This window comes from Perognathus longimembris, chromosome 21, assembly GCF_023159225.1.
Source record: "Perognathus longimembris pacificus isolate PPM17 chromosome 21, ASM2315922v1, whole genome shotgun sequence".
Classification (NCBI taxonomy): Eukaryota; Metazoa; Chordata; class Mammalia; order Rodentia; family Heteromyidae; genus Perognathus; species Perognathus longimembris.
Genome location: NC_063181.1, coordinates 5,636,245 through 5,660,212, shown reverse-complemented (window position 1 = coordinate 5,660,212; position 23,968 = coordinate 5,636,245). Strand labels below are relative to the sequence as shown.

The window sequence follows — 23,968 nt, the reverse complement described above, 5'->3', positions numbered from 1 at the left end:
CGTGACCGTTCACATGAAAGCCCGTTCCTGGAGACGTCAGGGGACAGCCAGCTCGGGGGCGGGCTCAAGCCACGGCTGTGCAGTTGTTTCCAAGGGCTGCTCAGTCCAGGACAGCCAGAGTGGACACTGAGCCTGGAAATTTTGCTCATTTATTACTTCTAATCACAGTTTAGCCCATTTTTTTATAGTCCACTTTTAAATCTAAAGCTCTCACACTTCCTTGGGAAGATGGGGACTTTTTCACACAACGTACTTCAAGCCAAAGTGGGGGGAGGAAAGGCTTTAGTACCACGACTGGGGAGAAACTGGAAAACTGTTCTCTCCATTTTGCTACTCTGTGCAGTTTCCCCATGAACACCTGTCTCCAGCTCAGGAGACAAAGGCTTCCGCTTTCCGAGACGCAGGTGGAACAGCTTTGGGTCTTCAGCTGGAGCTGAGGTCTCCCTCCCTCCCACCCACAGCATCGTTCCGTGGGGGGTCGGGGGGAACTGCTCGTGCTCAACAGCGGCCAGTCGACACAAAGCTGGGCACTGGTGGCTCATACCTGTCATCCTAGCTACTCAGAAGGCTGAGATGAGAGGACCACAGTGAAGCCAGTCTGGACAGGAAAGTCCATGAGACTCTTCACCTCCAAAGAACCACCAAAAAGCCAGAAGTGGAGCTATGACCTAAGTAGCACAAGGGCTAGCCTCGAGCAAGAAAGGTCAGGGACAGTGCCCAGGCTGAGTTCAAAACCCAGGACCACCCCCCAAGCTCGTTCTTCACTCCCAGAGTTAAAATACATCAGAACACAAGTCCATACTGATAAGAACCAAAATAGCCAATTGCCTATTTTGCTTAATTTTCCATTATTTGTGCAACACAATCACTGTGTCAAACCTCCTTGCCCAAGGATTCTGGCCCTACACAAAGGTGGCTAACAAATGGGAACGCTATCTACATTTTAACAGGACACCGTGGAGTCATCGAGGAACACAGTCCTTGACCGCACAAAGAGCACAGTGAGGACAGAAGTGGGGCTGTGGCTCAAGTAGCACAGCGCCAGCTACGAGCCAAAAAAGCTAAGGAACTGTGTCCACACCTTGACTTCCAGTCCCAGGGCTAGCACAGGAGGCTTGAGGAAGGGTAGTGATGGGGCTCAGATCCACAGAGAAGCCTGATCAAGGCCATGGCTCCTAAAGACAGTAACAATCTCTAACTTTGTATCAAACACCTAAGGAACACGCCAGGAGCAAGAAATAACGGACTCTGAAGCCAAGTGGAACGGATGGCAATGAACCTGTTGTGTCCTCAAAAGAAAGGCCTTTGCTTCTCACTGGGGCCAAGCAGGGGCAGGGCAAAGTCAGATAACGCAGCCGAAGGGAGGAAGGCCAAGAATTCAACCAGGGAACTCGGAGGCCTTGGCAATTTAGAGCGGTGTAAGCCGAGACCCCACGACCTCCCACATCAAAGTGTGTATTCTTCAGCAGCTCTGGGGGTTCTGCAGGCAGGCCGAGGGGACACAGGCAACTGCGGAGGCCGTGTATCGAGTGGCTCGGCTATGTGAAGGTGGCACGCCCACCGTGATCGGGCAGGAGACAGAAGACGGGGCGGCCACGCCAGTAGTTCACTCAGCCAAGGAGAGGCACGTGGGGAGAGGAAGAGGACACCTCTACACGCCTGCCTGCCGGCACGGGCTGACCCAGAGCGGGGGGTCCCCCAGCAAGCCAAGGCCGCACTTGCACACCAAGCCCATGACAAAGAGGTTTCACAGCAAGATCACTCCCGGCCAGCACGGGCAGAGAGGTGCCTCTTATAACCAGCAAATTCAGAGACGTCATGTATTGTTGTCCTTTCAGATAAAAAAACAAACTGGTACTTTTTTTTTTTTTTAATAGCAGAACTCCAGACACACGCAAACACACAAAATCACTGATTTGTGGTGCTGCCTTCCACACTCCTTCCAGGTCTGGCCAGTGACTATGCCTCAGAGAACTTTCCCGTTCAACCCCATATACCAACTTGAAGTAGGTGGCGATGCTTGTCTTCTGTCTTTACCTCTTCCAGAGAGCCGTGAAGGGCAGGAAGCTCCAATGCAGGAGAGTGCAGCCGACTTAGAGTAACAGCACTGGGGGCAGCATTTGGGGTGCATTCATGAGTCTGCACACTTGCTGTCCTGCAGGCGCTCTTCTCTTCTTACAGGCGCTGCTTTCTGTGTCTTCCGGTCTGCATCACACTGGCTGGCAAGTGGGGCTCATGAATAGCAATGGACACATCGCGTCATCGAGTCCACAATGACGAAATCTCAACTAGGAGCTACATCTCAAAACACTTATTTCAAGGTAACGAAACAAATTACTTGGGTGGCCAGGAATGCTTGACTTTCTTTCTAAAACCACAATTTAAGGTAGATTTTGCTTCATGCTGTATCTGGTAACTCATCTCTCCCACCAATATTGAAAACACCCCTTCCTCTATCTCGGGCTCCAAACTGACTGGGGGCGGCCATATGGAGTTACTTCATGCTCAGGAAGCAAATGTACCCCGCCCCCCCCGCCCTTGATTAATATCAACTCTTTCTTTAAACACAATGGGGCTAAGATGGAGGCCTCACTTCCGAAAGCAAGGACACGAGAGCTGGGGCAAGCAGACAGCTGAGGGTCAGTCAACCAGTCATCAGACTCAGGCAAGAGGGGATGTGAACACTGACGTCTCGCCAACATCTTCAAATCCCATCCGTCCTTTTATCTAATCAAAATCAGGGAAGGGAGAACACTGGCATATATTACCCACGACCAACTTTCCCTAAAAAAAATGGGAATCAATGTGCTCTAAAGTCTATCTCTCAAACAGGGGCAGCCAGCTTCCACCAACTACTGAGACATGTTCTGCCAAAAATACTTTGTTTCCCTAGAATTATAGACTGTCTTCAAGTTCAACTGTATTATATGTAATATCTGTTCCTTTGCTGTCAACAAAACCGGAGCCATTTCTTTTGAATTCCGAAATGGATAACATCAATGTAGAATGAAGGTTGATTTTTTTTTCTCTTATCATTATAACATAGATGAAATCAAAAGCTCTGCCACTGTCCCTCCATTCACATCTTTCAAAGGTCCTTTCCTCTTTTCACATGAATTCATCGGAGTCATTGCCATCCTGTAAGAAATATAAAATGAAACCATAAATGCTTGCAAAGTTTTAAATTTCCAGCTATGATCTTAACTGACAAGCCTCCTCACTCCTAATCTCAGGGTTCAGGAAGCCAAAAAGAACCAGAGCTACACTCCCTGAGCCTTGTCCTGTCTCCTCTGGCTCCCTGAAGCGGCTGGAGGAGCAGAGGGAGCACACGTCCCCGCGTGTCCTCCTCGCCTGGCCTGCCTCATAGCAACAGGCCACCATGCTGGCCCGGGGGCAGGTCTAGCAAGAGCGACTCTTAAGAAAACACGATGCTGCAGAAGCACAAGCTACTTACTCACAACAGATCCTTTAAAAAAAAAAAAAAAAGCACGTGAGACAACGGACACGTGGGTCCGCTTCGACCCACAGGATGCAGTAACTCTCCATTCACATCCACACCAGGCAAAGTAATTACACTGGCTACCCACTACCTCATACAAGACTTGTGGCTTAATATTAGTAAAGTGAGCCTCAAGGTTGTGGTGAGTTTGTTACTGTCCAAGACAGCTTTGAGTGCATTTTCTTTTAAATTAAGAAAATCCTACACGATGGCATCTACACAGCAAAGGGACCAACTTTACGACGTGGCTTATAAACAAGTCCTGGAGGAGACGTGGCGGCGCAGCTCCAGGTTCCTATGCCAGCGCTCACGGCCTGCTGAGTCCTGGTACAATGACTTGACTACATTATGAGCCGAGTTCTGAATTCTGTTGCTTGCTGCCTGCTCTTTTTTGCTCGACACCGACATTGCAGACAGGGATGGGACATGGGCTGCAACAAGCCCTTCTCAAGGCCCTTTGTTAGAGAAGAAGGAAAACTCCAAATATGGGGAGAAAACAGTAGCTCCTTTGAATCTGTTTCTAATCTCTGGTGTCACTTGGTGGCTCTCACTAAGCTTCACTCCCATGGGCACAAGAACTCTGAGTGGCAATCAATGTGGCTCAGGTGACTACACAACCGGCAGAGCACCAGGACTGACAGCGCAGGTGCCGGACTAGACTTCAAACAGCACGTTCCACTGCCACTGCTATGGGCGAACAACTCTGGAGCTCCTATGGGGCTGGTGACAAAGAGCGTGCTAAGCCCCCTCCAGGCAGGGGAGCTCCAAGTGCTCGCTCCTCGTGTGTTCCAAAGCCCGTGCTCTGGGATCACAGAAATGTTTAAATACAGATTCTGAGATCCCACACTTTATCTGAACAGCTTTTTTTTTGTATTTTCGATTCCTTTCACTTTGAATCAATGTGCTTGTGCTTTTCAAATAGGTTTCTTTTCATCCAGTGATAAATTGGTATGCAAAAGGGATGTTAAAAATAACTGTTTATCATTCTAATACCAAATTTACAAAGGTTAAAAAAGATGAAAAGATTATTCTGCCAAAAATTAAAACTAACTTCAGGGTGAAACAACTGAACTTCTTTCTGTTGAAAACTGTGCAAGCTACTTAAATTCAAGCCTTAAACACCAGCCTTTACACGAAAACCAACTGGACACATTGTCAAGTTAGACGACAAAAGGTCTGTGTCCTTTAAGCAAAGATTCTGAGGGAAATTAAAGCCTACCTTTTTACAAACAGAAAAAGCTGTAAAAGCCCTTCTTCTGACAATAAGGTAAGTATTCCCAGGACAAGTACTTTTATACTGCTAAACTGGGAACTGAAAAGCCAACTCATATCTGGAGGTCAAGTGCACAGGGTGGCAAGCAACAGGGAGAGAGGAAGGTACAAGGACTAATAATCTTCTGGTCTAAAAATTCCAGTTCCAAGTCCACGAATCACACACAATGTTTGTGTACACGTTCACACATGCTCTTCCATACTGTTGGTTCCACATCTGTAGTCGCAACCAAAGGCAGATGAGAAATGGGTCTCTGTGTGTGTGCATGCATTTGTGTGTGCACGCATTTGTGTGTGCGCATATGCCAGTGGGGGCCACCAGTGCCCCACTGAGAAATACTTCAAAAACTCATGTGACCATGCACAGATTTTTTTTCTAGCCTTATTCCCTAAATAAAACAATTTAATAGCTATTTACATAGCATTTATACTATGTTAGGTTAATCTAGGGCATTATTTTAAAAATATGTGGCAAAATATGCATAGGACATAAACAACCACTTAAACACGTACTTCATCAATGAAACGGGACTGAACACCTGCAGATCTTGGTATTCATGGAGGTCTTAGGACCAATGCCCAAAAATGTCTAATTATAACAGTAATTCAATTTTTAAAATCTTAGTGATTTATTTCAACACCCAACACTATAGTAAATGACTTCAGCATACCTGATTTGAAGACATATTCTCAACTTTCATTAGGGATGAATAGCTCCTAGAAAAAAATATTTAAAATAAGATCCAGTCAACACACATTTCATGAATGTTTACTACCCAGGCTGAAGGGTCACTGGTTCAAATTCCCAACTTTATGAAAGTAATACACAAATTTACTTTTGCACAGCCCCGCGTTTCCTCTGAGCTCTACCCACTAATACAAATGCCTCTCGGACATCTTTTTTGATGCCTCAAAAGTATTTTGACTTTTTTAGTCTACATCTCATATTGTAGTTCCTACCAAAATCACTTCTTTTCCACTGCTCCCTAGCTAAAGAATACTACCCACTTTAAACCAGAAGCCAATGGATTATTCTTAGTGTCTCCTCTTCTATCCCAAGTTACTACGAAAGGAACCAGCCTACCAATACGATGCTTTTAGACCAGTGAACTCAGTTGGACAATAAATCGGTTGTTTTAAGCAACTACATTTGTGATAATTTGTTTCAGAAGCAGTAGAAAACTGAAATTGTATCCTCCTGGCTTTATCCACTGGTATTCAGCACCAAACTACGTTTCAAATATTGTAGGGCACAGAAGCCTCGCATTATTTCTGCCTTTGAAAATGTAGAAAAATAGCTGGGTGCTGGTGACTTACTGAGGCCTGAATCCTAGCTACTCAATAGGCTGAGATCAGAGGATCATGGTTCAAAGCCAACCTGGGCAGAAAAGTCTCCAATTAACCACAAAAACCTAGAAGTATTGGTATGGCTAAAGTGGTAGAGTGCTAAATTTGAGTGAAAAAGCCAGGTGACCACAAAAGCCCCAGTAACAGCACCAAAAAGAAAAGAGTGTGTTGTGTGTGTGCTTGGTTTTAAAACAGCTTTATCAGTATTAGCACTGCTTTTTAGAGCTAAAACAACTCATTCAAATTATTGTCAATATTAAATATATACTATAACATCTTTTCCTTTCTGAAGAACTTTACAAACCAAGCTCCAAGGAAAACTTGTAATGGTTATTTTATTTTACGTATTTGTATATTCTAGAAGGGTGATTCACTGGACCAGAATATTAATATAAATGCCTTTTTTTTTTTTTTTTTTGGCCAGTCCTGGGCCTTGGACTCAGGGCCTGAGCACTGTCCCTAGCTTCTTCCCACTCAAGGCTAGCGCTCTGCCACTTGAGCCACAGCGCCGCTTCTGGCCGTTTTTTCTGTATATGTGGTGCTGGGGAATCGAACCTAGGGCCTCGTGTATCCGAGGCAGGCACTCTTGCCACTAGGCTATATCCCCAGCCCCTATAAATGCCTTTTGTACAGACTCATTTAAGGCTTTTTATATGCCCCTCCATCCAGCAACACATCATTCTTAAGGTAAATCCAGGCTTGAGATCAACAGGAACAATTCTCCCAACTGACACCAAGGCAGAGCTCCAGCATACCTAAGTTCGTCCATTTCCCTCTTTTTCTTCATCTCTTCTTTCTCTCTCCTTTTCATTTCCTGAATTTGGGCTTTTTTCTCATTCCTTTCTTCCCGGTCTCGGCCTTCCTTCTCTGCTGCCAGGTCTGGGAACCTCTCTGATTTAGTCTTTTCTAACCGGTTCAGGATCTCATTCACTTTCTTCTCTACTGTCACAATTTTTACCTTTGAGAGAGATTGGGGGGTGGGGGAGGGAAAGTACTATTTTGGTTTTTTTCTTCTGAAGAGGGCCGAGGTTTCCCGCCCAGTTGATCTTCCTTAGGACACCCGTGTCCTGCTCCCCCGTCACCTCCACCACGGCGGAACGGGTGCGTGGCCACCCTGCAGGGGCGCCAGTACTTACGTCCTTCTGCCTGTGAAAGCCTATCTGCCCCACATCCATGTCCGCTGTTTTCTTCAGGTTAGACCACGGTGTGTACACCACATTGATGTTGTTCATCTTGCAGCCTGCCAAGAGAGTAACACTTCAACACGCAGGCAGGATGAATGCAGCAACGAGCCCCCTGCGCCAGCCAACAGCCATCCTCCAAGCTGGGAAGAGGCCGAGGAGAAACACGCTCTGCCGCTTCAAATCCCAGCTCATTTTCAATCCACGGCTGTCCCCCAGCACCCAACAGCAGTAACAACAACAAAACCAATAGGCAAACAGGAGAACGGACATCCAACACAAGACAAAGAATAGCAGTAACTGGCAAGCAGGGAAGGGTCCACCATTAGCTTCGGGGACTTCTGAGAAAGGCCTAAAATGGAACGCAAATTCATTTCATGTGATTTTTTCAAAAAAAAAAAAAGGGGGGGGGCTACAAATAAGTTTCCAGAAATGATTAAGATAGTCCTTGAGTTGGGGGTGGTTAAGAAGCAATATAAGGCCCTGGCCTGTGGTTACCAAGTCTTGGAATGGACCTTGGCACTAGCAGAGAGCAGCTGTGCCACTTTGGAGAAGTCCCCGTGACTCCGAATCTGTCTGAAATGGGAGCACGGTTGAAAGGTCCTCCCAGCTCCAACAGTCTGGATGAAGGGGTCCCAGGCACCCCGTTCACCTGCCGTGTCCTCTCCTCTCACCAACACTTTCACCACTGTTTGCCTCCTCAGCAGCTAAGAATGACAGGCAGACGGCTCGTCTGATGCTCTGCACTGTCCTTCCACATTAGACAGCCAAGGTCCCCACATACACTGGAGAGAGCCAGAGCACTGCCTTAGTGACATCCTGTGCTGCCTAGCTGCATACAGTGACTTAATCAAGGAGGGTACAGACAACCCCAGACTATGGATAGTCCTCTGCTGACCTCTAGTTAAAGCAGCACATCCACATTAAAGGGGATCAAAGAGCTGTGACAAGGAGAAACACACATGTAGGAAAGTCATGAGCGTGAGGCCAGCCTGAACTACGCAGCAAAGCCCTGTTATCTCACAAAAACCCAAATTAAATGATCCTAGATCAGAACATATATGCTTCTAAATCTACAAGTAAACACAATGGACGGTGAAAGAGAAAAAAATTACACTTGGGCAGGATTAACAGGACTCTAAAAATTCACACAGTGAGGGCTGGGAATGTGGCCAATTTTGAAATGTCTGCCAATCTTGAAAACTCCTGTATGAAACTGACCTTGAATGCTGTTGGCCTTCACAAGGTGGGCACAGTCCATTAGCACCTCCTTTGGAATGTCTTCTATCTTCTCTCCCTGAAACACACAAATCAGACGGTCCACAACCTTGCTACTGACACTGGAACACTCAGTAGGCAAAGGGCATTTGCTGCCTTACCTGCAGGCATGAGGTTAAAACAAGCAGGGGCTCTTCAGTTCTATTACAGAACACTGAAAAATGAAATAAATGTACTGTGTCTATCATGGAGATGTTATTTAAGCTAAGAGAAGGCTAAGTAATATAGAAAACACTGATAAAAAGTGAAAAAAAGTTAATTACACCAGAAATATCACATGTAATTATGTCTGAAATAATTTTTTTTGTGTGTGTCAGTCCCTGGGCTTTTTTTTGCTCAAGGGTAGCATTCTATTAAGCCACAGCTCCATTTCCAGCTTGTTGTTGTTTTGGTGGTTAACTGGTGAAAAGAATCAATCTCATGAAGTTTCTTGCCTAGGCTAGGTTTGAACTGCAACTCTTTCATCTCAGCCTCTTGAGTAGCTAGGATTACAGGCATGAGCCACTGGCACCCAGAAGATAAGCTTTGTTCTCCTTCTTCTTACTCTTGCTTCTAGGAACTTTGTGGGGAAACGGCATGTATCAACTTTTGAGAACTCAAAGTCTCCCGGGCTGCAGACCCATGTCCTTTTCAGAGGCAGTAACTTGGTAGGACTGGAATGTAGCTGAATGGAAGAGCATGTGCCTAGCATGTTGAGTTCAATCCCCAGCTCCCCAACAAACAAACCAACAAATACCAACAAGTCAGTACTCCGAGTCTCAAACATCTGACAGGTCATCTACCCTCAACTATGATCAGAAACAAAGCTCTTGTGTTAGATCTCAACCCTCCAGTGTAAGACAGAAATATCAGAGATAATCTTCATCCTTTTTCTCTGCAGAAATCTATCAATTGAAGATAACAGAAGCGTTTCAAAAAAGACCAAAAACATTTCAAAACACAATGAGTCCATATAGTGTGCAGCACATTCTAGGCATTATTCTAAATTAAACCAGAACTGGTTCTTCAGTCCTCACAACGGCCCAGTAAGACATGTAGACATGTAGCTGGCCTCTTTTACATGAAACATGCACCGTAATGTGCTCAAGACCATATGGCTAATAAGCAGCAGAGCCAGGATTCAAGAGTAGGACAATATACTAACCTTGTCTCAAACAAACTTTCTTGTTGGAATTCATAATGCTGAAAAACTGCAAATAATCTATATCCTAGCTGGGCACCGGTTGCTCACACCTATAGTCTAGCTACTTAGGAGGTTGAGATGTGAGGATCACGGTTCAAAGCCTGCCAGGGCAAGAAAGTCTGTGGGATACTTATCTCCAATAAACCACCAAAAAACCAGAAGTGGTGCTGTGGCTCAAAGAGCACTAGCCTTGAGCTGAAAAGCTCAAGGACGAGCACCCAAGCCCAGAGTTCAAGCCCCATGACAGACTCCCCCTGCCAAAAATGTGTGTGTGTGTGTGTATATATATATATATATATACACACACACACACACATACATATAAAACCTGTATCCTGATAAAGGAGTTTATATATTCATTGTGGTATCTTATCACTTATCACTGTAGTAAGCAAAGCAATAAATATGAAAATAATGTTGTACCACAAAAAAGTGTGTATGTGGACACTTCAGAAAGGTAATATAATCAACCAGGTGATGACAAGATGGATGCAGATAAGACATAAAATAATCTCACTGTGATACAAATGCAGGACATCCTATCACTGAAAAGGGGAAAGGAGGAAGAGAAGGCAGCTTATAGGTAATTTTGGAAAATAATTTTTTGATTAAATGTCACAGAGAAAAAGATAAAAATGAGTGTATACCATCACTGCTCTCTAGCTCTCCAGAGTGTTAATGGAGGTCTCGGCTAACACTAGCTACACAAAGGATGGAATGGAGCAAGAAACTAGGGAGTTGTGCAGAAGAAGTAAGCTTTTCCCAGTGGCAGTGACCAGGGGAAGCAGGAAGTGGAAGCAGGAAGAAGTGACCAGGAAGCAGGAAGAGGAAGTGACCAGGAAGCAGCCAGGGGAAAGGCAGCGTGGGCCTCATGGTAATGCATTACAGTCAGAGATAGCAGTACCCAAGTTCTGCTTGATGAAGTCAAGATGGAGAAATAGAAAAATACAGGGATGTGCCCACGGGTCAGTATTCATATGCATTACAAGTGAATAACCCTTAAAACTGGGGTGTTTGGATATGAGATTCTTGGGGTGGGGGGATAGAGATTTGGAAGATTTGTATATATATTGACTATTTCTGGATTGGGACTTGGTTCTAAACACAGAATTCATTATTTCATCCACATTATACACTTAACCTGCTGGCACTGTTATACACTATCTCTACTGTACTGTGTTTTCACTGTGATCTGTCACGTGCACTCAGGCATGGAATTTTTCATGTCATGTCGTATCAGGACTTAAATAGTTTCAGAATCTGGAGCATTTCAGATTCTGGATGTTCAGCTCAGTTAGGGATTTCCTAGTTAAGCTGAGAGGGCTTAGACACAACCATAGTCAACTAGCCACAGGTATATCCAGAATCCAGATTCTGACTGTCAATTACCTTCCTACCAAGAAAGTCAACCAGATTCCTTGGGAAAAACAAGATTCTCCAGCTGGGGCGAGGATGACACAAGTACCTTATAGGGCCAGAAAGCAAGAAAATGCTTAGAAAACAAAGAATAGGCATGTGCCAAAGAACGACAGGAACCAAGCTGAAAAGGCTGAACAAGCTCCAACCAAAGCTGGAGTAGCAGGAGCAAAACTACAGCACAGTACCCAAAGCAGAAAGTGGGTGTGAGTCCATAGTCATGCAAGTGAGTGGGAGAGACATGCTTCCTTCCAGATGGATTCAGAAGAACTGATGCTCTAGAGTCTAGAAATAACAGCATGGAGGAGGCAAGGGCAGACATGACAACTAAACACAGTGTGCCACCCGACAATGGATCTTGGAAGAGAAGGACATTCATGGAAAAACGGCTGAAGCTCAAATAAAGTCCAGAGTTGAGCTAATACTATCACAGCTTCTTAGTTTTGACAAAGCTACCATAGTAACATAACATGTTAATAGCGGGGGAAAATGTTAATTTTTATAACTTTCCTGCAAACCTAAAATTATTCCAAAATAAAGTTTCTCAAAAAAAAAGTACATATAGCAGTATAAATGTTCTGTGATTTAACTATATAAAACAGATGACTAAGGTCAGATTGGAAGAACAGCAGTAGTGTATTAGTAGGGAACAGTCAATCGTCTTTATTATTGTCATGCTGTTTCAGACTGCTCAACAAAGCCCCTGATAACTGGAAACATCTGCCCTCAATGAGCAGTGGAATGGCATGAGCCTGAGAAAAAGGAACCATCAGAGAAGTCAGCCTGGTGGTCAAGTGAACTGCAAGGGAGAGAAAGCAAGCAGAGGGGGCGGATGACGCATGAACAAGCAGCACAAGGCAGAGCTGCTATGTGGCAAACATATCCTGTGGCCCCTTCTAAGTCCCAGAAATCACCTAGAATGTTCCAGTGACTTTCGAAGCAGGAGATGGGGAAGGCACACATCTCTTTCATTTACTGGCTTTTAAATTTCTGAATATATTTATTTACTTTGTTGTTTTGCCAGTCCTGGGGCTTGGACTCAGGGCCTGAGCACTGTCCCTCGCTTTGTTTTTACTTGAGCCACAGCACCACATCTGTCCTTTTCTATATATATGGTGCTGAGGAATCGAACTCAGGGCTTCATATACCCGAGGCAAGCACTCTTGCCACTAGGCCATATTCCCAGCCCTATATTTATTATTTTAAGCAACTTAGTTGGAGAAAAAAAAAAAAAACACACCAAGATATTGTTCTCATCACTAAGTCATGAATCCATGTTTAAATTATTACCTTATGTAATCGAAGGTATACATGAGCCGAAGAGATTTTGTCCACATGAAACCTACAAAGAATGAAAATCACTTTTAGCAAGAAGTACAAGCTAGTCAGCAGACTGCATTCTAACCATCCCGTTCCAAGAAGTGGTCACCGGGTGCCTACCATGCCAGCACCATGGGAAGTGCCAGGTCCCCAGCCCCACGGGGCTTGCCAGACATGGAGAGGCAAAATAAACACTGAGTTATGCAGCTGTGAATAAGTGCCAAGATGAGTAAGATAATAAATATTAAGTACTCTGAGAAAGGGGATTTTTCAAGTGATTAAAAAAAATGTGACCAAAGGTTCTCGGAAGCACTGAGATTTTGCTGGCAACAAACTGAAGCATGTAACTGAGAAGATAAACACGGAAAGAAATGCCAGGTGATAAGAGGAGGAAATAAAGGAGGTCAGAGATTCCACTGTTGCCAGTTTGAGACATTTGGTGGTCAATGGTTTGGAGAAAGGAAGAGGGTTTGGCTTGGGACATCCCAACTTTAAAGCTATGGCAAATTAACCAAAAACAAATGTCAGTTTCAGACTTGAAAATGTTAGGTGAGGTCTAACATCATAAAGCAGAATACAACCATTAAATTATCCAGACTAAAAATTCAGCCCTAAATTCCAATAACAGTAGCCAGTCCTATATTCCAGCTCCAGGATGAGCAACACCCTTTATGCTACCCTATCTAAAAACATTAAGAAGACCTCCACTCAATTCCTTTGAACTAGTACTGGGGCCTCATGCTCTTGACCTGGCTTTTTTACTTAAGGCTGAGGTTCTATCATGTGAGCCATGCTCCCACTTCCAGCTTTTTGCTGGTTAGAGATTAGAGTCAAAGAGCACAGCTGGGGCTGGCTTTGACGTGTGATCCTCAGATGCAGCCTCTTGAGTAGCTAGGATTACAAGTATGAGCCACTGGTGCTGGGCTGCCCCCACTATCTAGCTATCTTTCCTTTTAGCTAGTCCTGGGGCTTGAACTTGGGACCTGGGCACTGTCCTCGAGCTTCTTTTGCTCAAAGCTAGTGCTCTACCATTTGAGCCACAGCTCCATTTCTAATTTCTTTGTTAACTGGAGGTAAGAGTCTCATGGACTTCCCTGCCCAGGCTGGTTTCAAACTCCAATCCTCAGATCTCAGCAAGGATTACAGGCATGAGACACTGGTGTCTGGCTGACCCCAATATCTTAAGACCCAGTAGTAGCATACGCGCACACGTGCACAGCCATTCACCAATTTAATCAAACTTTTTAAAATCTATGTGCTATTTGGGGAAATGTTTCAGGTTTACATTCGCCAAATGAAGTTAAATGAAGTTGGCTTTCTCTCTTTGCAACACTCAGCCCTGGGGTCCTTGATCAAGTGACGAACATTTTGTTAGAATTCATTTTTTAGACATGAAAATGATGACCAGAAACAGTACAAGATGTAGTAAAGTGTGATTCACAATAGAGGTTTAAAATTATGCTGTTTCTCATGGTTTTCTCGAAGAGGTAATATTTGCTGTTTATTTTATATATACACTTAGGACTTTTGGCAGTCTCTGTTTCAATCTTAATCATTACTGGTAGCCAGAAATGAACATTGTGTCATATCTGAATCCCGTTCTCCAAGTTGCTCATTTACTCATTTGTATTCTCATGTAAAAGATTCATAACTATCACCTTCAGCTGGGCATTTTTCTACCTAAAAATAGCTGTAGTTTTTGTAAATCTAGAAATGATATACCTAATTATCTGCTCGGAATCCTAAGAAACCTAACTATGAACCAAGCTCAACTGAAAAGCAATGTCGGCCATTTAACTTTTATTTGCTTTAATCCACTTCTCCATTTACAACTATTTTCCACATACCCATAGCAGCTAAGCCATACTCAAATTTTCATCAAAGTCTCTGATGTAGAATTGTCAGTAGAATATCTGAACATTATTTATACTTATGTGCAAATGTGCACGCGCACGTGCGTGCACACACACATGTATTTTCAAGGTGCAGAAACAGAGGAGTATCTCAGCACACACACACCACTCTTACATGTTCACAGTAAGTAAGCCTTCACAAAAGATGGAGGGATGACTCATATGGTGCTTTGACTGGAATGTATTTTTAAAAATCCATCTCTAAAGCAAACTACTTTGAGCAAATTTCCTTAAAAATTCTTTCCCAAAATCTCCCCAAAAGACTATGCCTCATTCCCTCTTTCCTTCCTATGGTCCTGTCTCCACTTGACCCCTGCTTCCCTTTCGTAATGACTAGAAGAGCAGCCCTGAGCATGCAGACGCAGGGCCCGGAGGCTAGTGGCTTCCTCCCTCCATGGGCTCTGGGAAAGGGCTACTGGTTAGGAAGCATGCAGACACTGAACGCCCACTGTGGCTATTCTTCCTCAGTTAAAGGAGCCTCAGCAGGCTTAAGATAAGCTCAGATGCTGGCAGTCACAGAAATAAAGAAAGTCCCAGAAACTCTGTCAGAGCGACCCAGGTTAAACATCTACCCCAGAATGTAGATAACTCACAGCCTTTCTCAGCACTAGCGGGAAGACTGCCAGCACTGCCCGTCCAGGAACCAGACTGCCTGGAGGCTTGGGCCTATTCCAGCTCAATCAGGCCTCATAACTTCTGAAAGGAAAAATCGATAAACCCTAAGTACCAAAACAGCTCTCTGGATATCTGTAGACAGCCATTTTGTGAGCTCTGGGCTTAATGAAATTTACAATTCAAGTCATGATTTAGTGAGCATAGGATGAAAATTAGAAATTCCGGCTCCATTTATTTAATTTGAAAACAAGACTTCCACAACCTTTCCTATGCAGGTGTTTACACTTCACATCTGCTATGTCAACACACACAGCAAGTGATGATCTTATATGCACAAGTTACTGAGGCTTCAGAGTCTGGGGATCTTTAGAACGTAAGACAAGCATAAATATTACAGTTGGGAGATAACCAGAGAGCAGTTGCTGCATAGAACTATTCAATGGATCCTTTGTAGAAAGGCAGAGAGCTAGTCAGATAGGAAGTCAGTAACTGTATTGGCTGGCACCTGGTGTAACAGCCAAGGGAAAAAGAAGTGATCTGCAGGCAAAGGAGGAAAGCAGTAATGTAGAACCAGAGCAGGGGACAGGGACAAACTGACAGTAGAGCCGCTCAGTTCCTCATCTGAAAAAAAAAGGCATAGTGTCAATACTTGCAGGGCTTCGGAGAAATTTGAATGTATTAACAGAGGTAAATGCTTAGTATCGGGCACATATTTCAATGCTTGAAAAATGGTCACTATTACTGTCATAGCCAAGCAACAGAATCTGAAGACTTATCTGCATGGCCAACATTAGGTGGAGCGTGTTGCAAGATGAGAAGATGAAGCGCCACTAAACACAGAGAAGAAAGATCATGAGGGTCAGAATAAGCAGTGGCGATGAAGACACCAAGAGAGCAACTTAGTGAGAGTGGGTAGGAGACAGAAAGAGACAGTACCAGAAGCCCATGCATGTTTCAAAGGACCTTGGTCTACACAGTAGGAAACATCCATACTAGTTCCTAAGACAAGAAAAAGAAAATTATTAGGCTAAAATGAAAAAGTCTTTTTGTCTTCTGTATTGTGTTTGGTGAGCTGCAAAATAAATTATTGTAGAGGAAAACTGTTTAAACAATGTCTAGTTATTTTGGAAAGGGGTGGAGCAGATCAACACAGGGCTAAACTCACAGGGGTGTAAGAAGACAAAAGGAAGGCAATCCTAGTGTTCTTCCAGGGTAGGCCTAATCAGACCAGCCCATTTACATGAACGCCTGAGTCTGTTTCCCTGCTTCCTGTGAAGGCCTCTGACCTCAGGCCTGAGATCAAACCCCAAGATCATCTTGTCAATGTACCCAGTAAAGATAAAGGCAGGAAACTAGCTGCTACTTGCCACTCAACACCCATAAGCAGAAATATCACTCACACATTCCAATTTGCATCATTAAGAGGCAGGTGGTTGGCCAAGTTTAAGAAAGTAAATGAAGACCCATAGAAAGCAGAACCAAAATTGTTACTTACCAAATATCTTCTGGCCAGCCATACTTTATCAGATCTTCATCTACAGTGAGATACAAGAGAACAAAGTCAAGAGAAGCCTTCTGGAGTGACGCTGATCACCACGTATAATCTTCATAAATTGATAACTAAAGATAATAAAAAATTAATTTAAAGAAAGGGTGAGGAGAGAGAGAGAAGGAAAGAGGGAGGGAGGAAGGGCAAGTGGTCAGATGAAGATGGGTAGATAAGTTGGAATGGGAACATCTCAGTGGGCAATGTGTGGTTCTCTGATGACACCTGCTGGCTATGAGAAGAACATGTTGGCTGTTGAGCTAAGGGAATGGTTCCCTCTTAAAATGCATTTACATTCAATCAAGTTTTTCAAAGTCAGAACTATTAGAAACACAAGTGATGCATGGAGACAGTGGGGCTCTTTCCTACAGGTAGACAGGAAAGATGGAAAGCTCAGATGACAATGCAGACTCCTAAAGTAAAGCTCTATACCTACCTGCAATCAATCACGACAGCCAAGTTCAGCACTAGAGAAACCATCCTGACTTAACTGGCTGACAACCCCACAGCTCCCTGTGTATCCACAGTACCAGCTCCCCACCCCTCCCACAAAAGCCTTCGCAGCTCAGTGCCCCATCACGTGACCCTCTCCTACAGTGCCTACTAATCTCATTTTGTCCATACATTTTAGCTTTCGTGGAACACCATTTTATTAACACCAAAGAACGTCTTTGAGACAAATGTAATGATTGAAATTTTGCCAACATTTTTAAAAAATCGAATGAATTATGCCTGTCACTTTAAGGAAAAATACTAACAGTATTGTTGGCCACAAGAATAAAAATCTGTATTTATACATTTTAAAAGGAAATTTTATTTTTGGAGAAGTGTTAGGTTCACAATAAAATTGACACACACTTTTTTGTGTGTGAGTCAAACCTGAGTACCCCCAAAGCCCAGGGAGCTCACAGGCTGGTACGTGTTCCCACAAAGAGAAGCCAGGAAACAGGATCTAACACAGAAGGAAAAGAACAGTAGGAATGTCACGTGCACTACTGCTGGCTACCAGTGTAAACCAGAAACGGCAGCCTTTCACTGTCAACGTATGTAAAACCACGTCCCTCAAGTTGCAAAGTACAAAATCTAAACAGCTGTTTGTGGCACCGTGGCTGTAGGTGCTTCTGTTGTGCCCTGTGCACACTATGGCTATGCACTGATCTCTACTAAGGCTACCCAGGACTCTTGCTGCTGTGACTTACTGCTGTGTACTCCAGGAGATAGCAGCTTCCTCCACATCAGGAGGATGCTAGGGAACAAGTAAAATTACCATGAGAAACCTAAAGCTCAAGTATTAATAAAACGTGGACTGTTTCACCATCAGGTCACACCAAAAGCCATACATCTTTCACAAGAAGCCAGGAACTGGTGTCTCACACCTGTAATTCCAGCTACTCAGGAGGCTGAGATCTGAGGATTGGTTTGATGCCAGGCTAGGCAGGAAAGTCCCTAAGACTCTTATTGCCAATTAACTATCAGAAAACTGGAAGTGGTGCTATGATTCAAAGTGGTAGAGCCCTAGCGTTGAGCAAAAGGAGTTCAAGGACAGAGCTCAGGCCCTGACTTCAAGCCCCACCAAAAAAAAAGGGAAGAGAGAAAGGGGGAGAGGGGGAGGGGGGGAGAGGGGGAGAGGGGGGGAGGGAGAGAAAGAGAGAGGGGGGGAGAGGGAGAGAGAGAATCGTATACACTACTGCTATGACAGATAAGACTGTATATTGTTTTACCTGGATATTTCCAATTTACACTTACTTTTGTGATTATAATTCCTTCTTTTACTCTCAAATGTGACAATTTGACAATAAAGGGTTTTGTCTATTTGTTTTATTTATTTTTGTTTTGTTTTTCCAGTCCTGGGGCTTGAACTCAGGGCCTGAGCACCGTCTCTGGCTTCTTTTTGCACAAGACTTATACTCTTACCACTTGAGCCACAGCGCCACTTCTGGCCTTTTCTATATATGTGGTGCTGAGGAATCGAACCCAGAGCTTCATGTATAAGAGGTGAGCACTTTACCACTAGGCCATATTCCCAGCCCCTGTCTATTTGTTTTAATTAAAAAAAAAAAACCTGAACTTGTAGAGGTTACCAGAGGCTGGGGAAGTATGGGGAGAGGGGATGGGAGAGGGTGGGCAATTGGGACAATTATGTCAGCAATACAGGAAGAATTCTGGCGTTCCACTGCATAGCAAGGTGAATATGCTTAACAACATGTAACTCAAAACACCTACAAGACAGGATTTTGAATGTTCCTAAAAAACAATGATAAATGTCTGAGATGGAAAATATGCCAGATACACTATTTGATCGACACACAATGTGTGTATGTATTAAAACATATTTAAAATTATTGGTCAAGTAAATTTTAAGAATTAAAAATTAAAAGAAATTAAACTCATCCAACAACAGGTATGGAGGGAAGCACTTACCTGCTGGAAATTTCAAAATCAAATGCATTTGAAAACTTACTTTCATATTTATCCTTTCCCATGTAAATAGTGTAAGTAGATGAATTAGCTAAGACAAAAACAAAAAGAAAAAAAAGTTAACTTCATTACCAAAATATTGTTTCATGGGGAAAACAAGCAACAAATCATTGGATTTGAGATTGGCAAACCATAGCCCACTGGGTTAAATTCAGCCCACCACCTGTTTCTGGACAGCCTTTAAGCCAAGAATGACTTTTGCACGTTTTTTTTGGGAGGGGGGGCGTGAGGGGAGGTGGTACTGGGGTTTGGGACCTGGGCACTGCTGTCTCTGAGCTGTTTTGCTACCACTTGTGTCACAGCGCCATTTCTGGCACTTGGTGGTTAATTGGAGATGAGAGTCTCAGCGACTTTTCCTGCCTGGGCCACTGGGAATGAAGCAGGATCATCAGGTCTCAGCTTCTGGGGTAGCTAAGATTACAGGTGGGAACCCTCAGTACCCTTCGGCTTTTACATTTTTAAGTGGCAGATAAAAGCAAAGATTAAGCTAACTACTCACTTCTAACCCCTGCCCCCACCCCTAAATAACTTTCCCATTTGTTAAATATGGCTCCTCTCCAGCTTTCTCAGGACACAGCCAAGAGGCAATTCTAGTTCAGTCCAATATTTCCACCTTCTTTTAAGAGTTAAAAACAGACTATACCCTACCAGTTTAACAGAGGTTCCTATGCTCAATCAACTTTTATTTTGCCTAATCCATTTAGTTATCATCAGTTAATAGCTCAGTGAGCTTCACTAATGGAACCCCCCTTCTACTTCTAAAACCAAGGCTCCCCCAACTTCTTCACTAACAGTACATCAGAATCACCCAGTTGTGTCCAGCTCCCCTCGGACAACTAATTCCAAAAGTCAAAGGTAAGGTGGTTAGCCTCTGGACTTTCTCAAAGCCTTCCAAATGTTTCTAATGCAAAGTTAGGATTAGGAGTTGAAAGTATAAGTTAGGTGCTAGGTTGTCAAGCTAGTCTACCAAAACTTGTTTTGCCCCAATGGAAACTAAACCTATGAATGGGTCTCCAGTCTATAAAGCTCAATACCTGGCCCTATTATAAAGTCTGTGCCATTCAATGGAACACACATGCACATGTGGTCAAAAGGCCAGAGAACAGCACTTTCATGTAAATGCTTAATTTAAGGCCTGCTTGTACCTTCAGGAATGAGAAACTTCTTTATCAATTCTCTTTGCCTTCCTTGGGGAGGGAGATTCTCCTTTCCCTCAGCGTGACACAATGACTGCAGTCCCTAATTCCTTGGAAGTAGTGGAGAGACCTAACTTGAAAAGAGCAGACATCTGTTGACATCAATACTTGGCTTCAATACAGCTTTTCATAGTAACGCTGATAAGGCCGTTGGATATCAAGAAATGAATGTAAGAGGGTAGGAATAAAACGAAAAGTGCTTCAGGTCCTCTAGGCACAGTCTAGTCCAGTGTAAATTCTTCATGTGCACATCTTTTTAATCCTATAATTATACTGAAATTCTGCAATTCAGTAATTCTGAAATTCTGTTTTACTGACTATTCCACCAAGCAATGATGTTCATTTTACAATGTAAAGACTACTTACAAAGCGAAGGGGTAACACTGTCCAAAAAGAAATGTACTCTTTACCTGACTTGTGTAACTGTTACCCCTCTGTACATCACCTTTATAACAAAACATTTTTAAAAAATCACTTACAGAGACCTGACTATACTGTATAACAGCTATAAAATAATACGAACCCATTAAAAATGAAAGGTAAACAATTATTTTTGTGCACCTTGGCATATTAAGATTCAGCTTATAAAAACTAAATTAATGCCAATGCTGTGTGCATATATTTACATGTTTGTATGCACAACTTTGTTTACACGCATGGCTATAAAGTTAGGTAGCTTGCTTAAAGTACACAGAAAGGTTTGTGATGGATGAAAGTGAAGCAACTCCTAGGCTGAAATGGGAGGGAGGGAATGGGAGAGAATGAACAGATGATACAGTGCAAAAGGAAGGAAATGTACTTACTACCTGAAGTACGGAAAGGTAACCTTGCTGCGTATCACCTCAAAGACAACAATAAAGGTATTTTTTTTTAATTAAATAGCTAGGACAGAAGCCAGTGTGGCTCATGTCTGTGATTTTAGCTACTCAGGAGGCTGAAACCTGGAGGATTGAGGTTCAAAGCCGGCCAGGACAGAAATGTCCTTAAGATTCCATCTCCAATTAACCAGCGAAATGCTGGACTGAAAAGATGGTTCAAGTGCTGGAGCACCAGCTGTAAGCATGAAAGCTGAGCAAAATGCAAGGCCCCTGAGGTCAAACCCTGGTACCACCAGTAAAAATCAACCAACTAACCAATAAGGCAACAGCAGCTCACACCTGTGACTCAGGAGGCTGACACGGGGGGGGGGGGGGGGGGGGCAAGGTTGAGGACTAGCTCATGCAAAAAAAAACAAAAAACAAGTCACGGCCCTTAAGGGGCTGACACCCTACGGCAGTGAAGGCCGCGCACCCCGCCGACTGCAGCGCTGGAGGTACACCCGGGCCTGACAGGTGAGCTTCCACTCCCTCGGGCTGCCACGCGCGCGAGCTCGGGGAGTAAAGGGTTCACTGGGAGGGGCTCGCAGCCTCGCCCGGGCCGGGCCCGCGGCGACTCGGCAGCACCAGGCCCCGGGCCCCGGATCCCTTGCCCCGTGGGAGGTGCAGACGTCCGCGCGGTGCGGTGCGGTGCGGTGCGCGCTGGGCCGCCCCTCCGCCGCGACGGCGCCCAGGTGTCCCGCGTCCCAGCCCGGGTAGCCGAGGGGGAAGGCGTGAGGGGGGGGGGGCTCCACCGCATCCCGGGGCGCGTCCGGGGAGGTCAGCACCGACCCCCGGGGCGCCGCGCCGCCCCCCGCCCCGAAGCGCGGCGCGAGGGACGGGCGCGTCGCCGGACGGCCCGGCGTGGGAAGAGGCGCCCGGCGCGGCCTGGGAGCCGGGCCCGGGGACGGCGGCGCGCACTCACCGCCGCCGCTGCTGAAGTAGAACACCATGGTCCCGGCGGCCGCTCCGCCTGCCCCGCGCCAACTGCCGCACTCGGAGGCCCGAGCTCCCGGGACCCACAGGCGCCGCGACCGCCGCTCGCCGGAACGCAGGCGTGCACTTCCGGGTTACGTCGGGTCACGTCACAACGCCGTGCGGCCGGCGCCCTCTTTCCTCCGGGCGGAGCCCGGCGGGGCGGGGCGGGGCGGGGCGGGGCTAGGGGAGTGGGAGGGTGCCGGGCACGTGGAGGACCGGCCGGGGTGGGCGGGGCCGCGGCCCAGGGGGTCGAACCTGCCCGCCACCGGAAGTAAATGAAAGTCGTGACCCGGCCCGGCGGGGGAACTGTCAGTCACACCTGGAGAGCGGCCTCTTTCACCCCGGACGCCCTTCCGGGGCCGACCGCTTTGGGGAGCGCTCAGCAGGAGCCCATTAAGTTACAAACGAGCCCGCATTCCTCCGCCGGGTGGAGGTTTTGCTCGGAGAGGCCCTGTGCCTCCTGGAGGGTGTCCCTCAGCTGCTCTGCCTTTCAATCCCAGGTGTGTATCCATTGCCTGTTAAGTGTGCACCAATTCCTGTAAGTGTGCACCCATTGCCTGTTAAGTGTTCACCCATTCCTGTAAGTGTGCACCAATTCCTGTAAGTGTGCACCCCTTGCCTGTTATGTGTACACCCATTGCCTGTAAGTGCGCATCCGTTTACTTGGGCAAATCACAAACCTCTGAACTTCAGGGGCCCTCCTGCTATAAAGTGGAGTATGGCTGACATTCACCACTCAGTTTCGACTTGGTTGCTTTTCTTCTGATGCCAGTTATTTTGGGCTGAATTCTTCCAGTAGGCCCACACAGACCAGACCTAACCCAAATGGACTCGCTTGTGCTAAATGCCATCTGATCAAACAAACATAAGCCTTCCAGAAGCCATAGGTTCCAAAACATACTAGTCTTTTCTAAAGGCAGGAAATTTCAGCCTAGTTGAATCTGCACAATGAAGAAATCTTTTCTGTTTTAACTCGTCAAAAAAAAAAAATACCTTGAGGTAAAACTGCTATCAATCTGTGCTTTTCCTATTGTTCCAAAATCCAGCATTCTGCTTTTGCCCAACAGGAGCTGCTTCTTCTATCTTGTAGAAGAGAAGATTTCTTGATTTATGTGTCCTGAATAAAAGCCAGTAAGGTCCACCCCTGGGAGGGCTCCATGCAGATGCCCCCCTCCTGTTTAAGTCTGTGCCCAGTACCTGAGTTACCTAGGTAACTGGCACACCTGGAGGCAGTTACTGTTACAGGGTTCTAGGGAGGGGATTCCCCATCCCTCCAAGAGTCCACCACTCAGAGGCAGTCTCAAGCAAAAAGATGCCTTTATTGGGGAAGCAAAAAGCAAACTGACCAACCAGGGACACAGCACAAAATCTGGAGCTGAACTGTGGCAGTGAAAAGGAGGCTGACTGGCTAGGGACACAGTGCAGACTCAGGAGCTGCCACCGTGACCCCAGCAGTCCTCACATTGGGGTTTATAAAGGTAAAAGTGTAGCACAGATGTAGGGGGTTGACGCAGGAGGTAGAGCAAGCAACAAACAAGCAAGCCATTTGCAGAAGCAGAGTTTGGGGGTCAGCTTGACTTAATCTCCCCCCAACATTTCCTACCATGTTTCCCTAGTCAAGATGGAGTCAGCTGTGCTCTCTACATTACCTCCTCCTTCTCTGAGGTCACATCCAAGCCACCTGGCCTTGTCTCCTGCCTTTCCCTATATAACCCGGCTCAGCACGTCTTTCCTTTTTTCTCTTACTCTCTTGTTCTTTTTCCCTTCTTCCTTCCCCGCTGTTGTTATGGGGTTAGAGGGAGCGGATTCCCCGTCCCTCCAAGAGTCCACCACTCAGACACAGTCTCAAACCAAAAGATGGATTTACTGGGGAAGCAAAAAGCGAAATGGCC

General features: G+C 45.3%; 1 protein-coding gene across 2 annotated transcripts; it reads right to left on the bottom strand.

Moving 5' to 3' along the window:
* Positions 1-3,029: 3,029 nt before the first annotated feature.
* Ccdc25 (coiled-coil domain containing 25) lies at positions 3,030-22,143 on the bottom strand. Of its 2 annotated transcripts, none has more exons than XM_048330413.1 (9): positions 22,024-22,143; positions 19,032-19,079; positions 16,520-16,559; positions 12,467-12,518; positions 8,521-8,596; positions 7,255-7,358; positions 6,874-7,076; positions 5,443-5,488; positions 3,030-3,138 (listed from the first exon to the last, which is right to left on the bottom strand). In XM_048330413.1, exons 1-9 carry the CDS (start codon positions 22,049-22,051, stop codon positions 3,109-3,111), a joined length of 627 nt encoding a protein of 208 aa, XP_048186370.1. In that variant the 5' UTR covers positions 22,052-22,143; the 3' UTR covers positions 3,030-3,108. The 2 variants fall into 2 exon arrangements, with proteins under 2 accessions (XP_048186370.1, XP_048186371.1); XM_048330414.1 differs by lacking the exon at positions 22,024-22,143 and adding an exon at positions 8,679-8,731 and having other exon boundaries at positions 19,032-19,049.
* Between the last annotated feature and the right edge of the window lie 1,825 nt (positions 22,144-23,968).

Coding starts and splice junctions, on each gene's coding strand:
- Ccdc25 (XM_048330413.1), bottom strand. CDS start 22,051: ATGGTGTTCTACTTCAGCAGCGGCGGCG. Junction 7,077..7,254: donor GCTTTCACAGGCAGAAGGAC/GTAAGTACTGGC, acceptor TCTCTCTCAAAG/GTAAAAATTGTGACAGTAGA. Junction 3,139..5,442: donor AGAATATGTCTTCAAATCAG/GTATGCTGAAGT, acceptor TATTTCTTACAG/GATGGCAATGACTCCGATGA.